This window comes from Tiliqua scincoides, chromosome 4 (assembly GCF_035046505.1).
Source record: "Tiliqua scincoides isolate rTilSci1 chromosome 4, rTilSci1.hap2, whole genome shotgun sequence".
In the NCBI taxonomy this organism is placed as follows: domain Eukaryota; kingdom Metazoa; phylum Chordata; class Lepidosauria; order Squamata; family Scincidae; genus Tiliqua; species Tiliqua scincoides.
This window is the reverse complement of record NC_089824.1, coordinates 41,026,524-41,030,386: the sequence shown is the minus strand read 5'-3', so window position 1 is coordinate 41,030,386 and position 3,863 is coordinate 41,026,524. Positions and strand designations below refer to the sequence as shown.

At 59.8% G+C, this 3,863-nt stretch overlaps 1 protein-coding gene across 1 annotated transcript; it reads left to right on the top strand.

The window, feature by feature from the left end:
• The first annotated feature begins 1,221 nt into the window (after positions 1-1,221).
• On the top strand, positions 1,222-2,166 carry BHLHE22 (basic helix-loop-helix family member e22). Its single transcript, XM_066625901.1, has one exon. It carries the CDS (start codon positions 1,222-1,224, stop codon positions 2,164-2,166), a length of 945 nt encoding a protein of 314 aa, XP_066481998.1.
• The last annotated feature ends 1,697 nt before the right edge of the window (positions 2,167-3,863 follow it).

The following is a 3,863-nucleotide window of genomic DNA, read 5'->3' as shown; positions in this document are numbered from 1 at the left end:
CGCCTCTTCCCTCCCCCCCCCCTCCGCAGCGCCGCTCCATAAGCCGCTGCCCAGCACCCTCGCCCTCAGCCGGGCTTTGAAGTGCGCTCACTGCGGAGTGAAAGCCGCCCCCCCCCCCGCCAGGCTGCGAAGGCAGGCGCTGCCGGGCTCCTCCTCGGACTTCGCCAACATATGCCTGGAGCGGCGCCCGCAGATGGCGGGGAGAAGAATAGAGGCGCAGGCGCCCGCCTTGGCCGCGTGAAGAACTGGGCAGAGCGCCGGCCAAGCCTGCTCGCCTGGGCTCGTCGGTGACCGCGCTCATCCCCTTAATTAAAACGTTAACCTGATTGGGTGGAGAGCCGCGGCCCCCGCAGGCGGCGCTTCCTCATCAGCACCTTCTGGGGGAGATAATGAGGTAGGGGGGCGCTCCCCCGGCCGCGGTGCTGGAGGAGGCGCTGCTGCTCCTGCTGCTGCTGGCGGCTGCGGCGGGCAGAGCCAGTGTTGTGGCTGCTGCCGCTGAGGCGGAGTCTCCCCCCTCGCCTGGATGGGTCCCGGGAACCTCTGGAAGGTGAATGCAAGCAAGATAAACGGCGCGCGAGGCTGGCTGGCGGCTCACAATGCCTGAGCCCTGGCAGAGTGAGAGGAGAGGGCTGCGCTGAGAGGAGGAGAGAGAAAGGCGCGCGCTGCCTGCGAGAGGAGAGGAGAGGAAGGACGCGCGCGGAGAGGCCGCCTGGCCCAGCACTCGCCTCACAGGGGCTCCGGCGGAGGAGGAGGAGCCCGGCTCAGCCCCAGCCTCTGCCTCTGCCAGGGTCAGACCCCGGCCCTGCCCGGGAGAGGAAGGACGCGCGCAAAGAGGCCCCCCCCCGGCCCAGCAGCCTCGCCTCACGGGCTCCGGCGGCGGCGGCGGAGGAGGAGCAGGGCGCACGGCTCAGCTCCAGCCAGACCCAGCCCGGGAGAGCAAGGACGCGCGCAAAGAGGCCGCCCGGCCAGCAGCCTCGCGGGGCGCACGCCTCAGCCCCAGTCAGAGTCGGAGCCCAGCCCGGGAGGGAAGGACGCGCGCAAAGAGGCCGCCCGGCCGAGCAGCCTCGCCTTGGAGGGACTCCAAGGGCGGGAAGGAGAAGAAGGAGCGGGGCGCCCGGCTCAGCCGCAGCCCGGGTGCGAGCGCTCTCAGCCCGGCGCTTTGGCGGAGCCGCCAGGGGGAGGGGAGGGGGCGCGGGAGGAGGGCGGGAGGGGGAGGGCGCCATGGAGAGGGCTCTGAGCCTGAGCCCCTCAGACGAAGACTTGTTCCACAAGACGCTGGGCGCCTCGGCCAAGAGGATGGAGTCCGCCTTCCGCTCGCCCCCGGGGCTCGACCTGGCCGCCCACCAGGCGCAGCAGCAGCAGCAGCAGCCCCGGCAGGCGCCGTCCCCGCTGGGCTGCTACGAGCCGGGCGACGCCGAGGTGCTGCTGCGGGAAGGCGCGGCCGGCGCGCTGGTGCCCGGGGACCCTCTCGGCGGCTCGGTGTGCGTCAAGTACGGGCCGGCGAGCACGGCCAGCCGCAGCTCGGTGGCGGAGAGCAGCGGCGGCGAGCAGAGCCCCGACGACGACAGCGACGGGCGCTGCGAGCTGCTGCTGCGGGGCGGCGGCGGCGGCGGGGGCCCGGGGGTGGTGGTGGGCGCGGGGGGCGCCCTGCTGAAGGCGCCCGAGGGCGGCGGCGGCGCCTGCTCCAACAGCCACCACGGAGGGGGCGTCGGGGCCAAGAAGTCCAAGGAGCAGAAGGCGCTGCGCCTGAACATCAACGCCCGCGAGCGGCGGCGGATGCACGACCTGAACGACGCGCTGGACGAGCTGCGGGCGGTGATCCCCTACGCGCACAGCCCGTCGGTGCGCAAGCTCTCCAAGATCGCCACGCTGCTGCTGGCCAAGAACTACATCCTCATGCAGGCGCAGGCCCTCGACGAGATGCGCCGCCTCGTCGCCTATCTCAACCAGGGCCAGGCCATCTCCGCCGCCTCCCTGCCCAGCTCCGCCGCCGCCGCCGCCGCCGCAGCAGCAGCCTTGCACCCTGCCCTGGGAGCCTACGAGCAGGCGGCGGCCGGCTACCCCTTCAGCGCCGGCCTACCGCCCGCCACCTCGTGCCCGGAGAAGTGCTCCATCTTCAACAGTGTTTCTTCCAGCCTCTGCAAACAGTGCACGGAGAAGCCTTAAAAGGGGGGTGGGGACACGCGGACTCCAGCAGCCTCCACCCCACTTCCTTTCCCCGGCAGGACTTCTGCTGCAGCCGCCTTTGGAGGGGGGGTGATCGTGGAGCAACAAGGGGGGAGACTTGAGTGCAACCGAAACCTCAGCGAAGTTTAACACACACAAACAAACAAATTGCAGTGTTTGGGGGGGTGTATGTTTTTTTTGGGGGGGGGGTGAGTGTGGACACAGAGAAATGCCAGATCGGGAGGGAACTCCTCTGCCCCCCTCCCCACCTAGTTTCTTTCCAAGCTCCAAGCACTGGAGACTTTTTTGCTTCAAGGCACCCAAGGACTAGGAAGGGCTGTTGGCTGGGCTCGGGCACAGGAGGAGATGCGGTGGTGGTGGAGGAGGCAAGTTGGATGGTGAACTCAGACAAATCAAGAAGGGCACTTAAAAAAGAAGTTTTGTTTGGGTTTTTTTTTAATGTTATTATTTTATTTTTGTTGCTTCTGAGCCAGGAAACGAGCAGACTTGAAATGTAGTCTTCTTGAGATGAGACACGTGCAAAAATTGCTCTGAAAATACTTGCATTTGTTTTTTGTCCTCTCTTAATTTCTCTCTCTGAAACTTTGGAGCCTGTGAAAATGCGCAGAGTTTTGGCGGAGAGCGAGAGCGTCAAAAGAGGTGGCAAACTTCGTGTGGCTGAAGTGTGGCAGGTTGAGAATTCTTTTCAGAAAAGATGTGCACCTTGTTTCATTTCACTTTTGCGATGCTGTGTACCGGAAGAATTTTATCTTCGTTTCAATGGCCCTTTCACGCCAACGAGATTCACCATGTGTTCAGGTCATCTGGGTCTCTTATGTGACTTTTATTTTTAAATGCTTCTTAAAATTCCCATTAACTTAAACTTTGTGCCAAGTGTTTTAAAAACGTTGATTCGCCAAGGACATGTGAACCAGAAATCTTGATGTATCCGAGCTGCTAAGGCTTATGAAAGATCATCTGGATTTTAAGTTGCATCATCCCTGTATTTATAAATTGAGCTTTAATAAATTGCTTCAGTCCAAAAATGACAGGAGAGGTGTATTCTTAATTGCTTATGAACTGGGCTGTTGGTGACTAGAAACTCTTTGCAGCGTAAAGATATTTCTGTTTCTAGTTATTTACTGTGACAAGGCACCAGGCAATACTTCCTATCCAGAATTTGCAAGCAAGGTGTGTTTTTTTTTTCCCCAGATGGTGGTGTTTAGTTTCTCAAACAGAGAGAATATGTTGAGTTATTCCCTTTGGATTCTGAAAGTTATTTTGACTGAAGGTGGTCATCTTAGCTGTGGTTTCACATACATGTTCCCCAATGAGACTGAGGAGTTGCTGTTTCCCTCAAAGGTAGATTTTAAATTGACTTTGTACGATTCTTCTCCCCCCCCCCCTTTTCTCAACCAGTTCATAATCCATTCATGCCAGAGTACTGGGTTTTAACAGCAGGTACACAACCCAGTTAAGTCAAAGTAGGTTATACCATGATCATGGAGATACATGATGCATGGATGTGGAGATACTTCCCATTGATGTCAATAAAATTTTCTTCCCAGTAGTTGTAGGATAAACCTATTTCACTCAAACAGGATTGTGGATCGAGGGGCTAGTTAGTCTCTGCTGGGACTAAAAAGCCTTGGATGTCAACCTGCAGGCTTGGTCCCATTTAATTTTATCTGAAACAG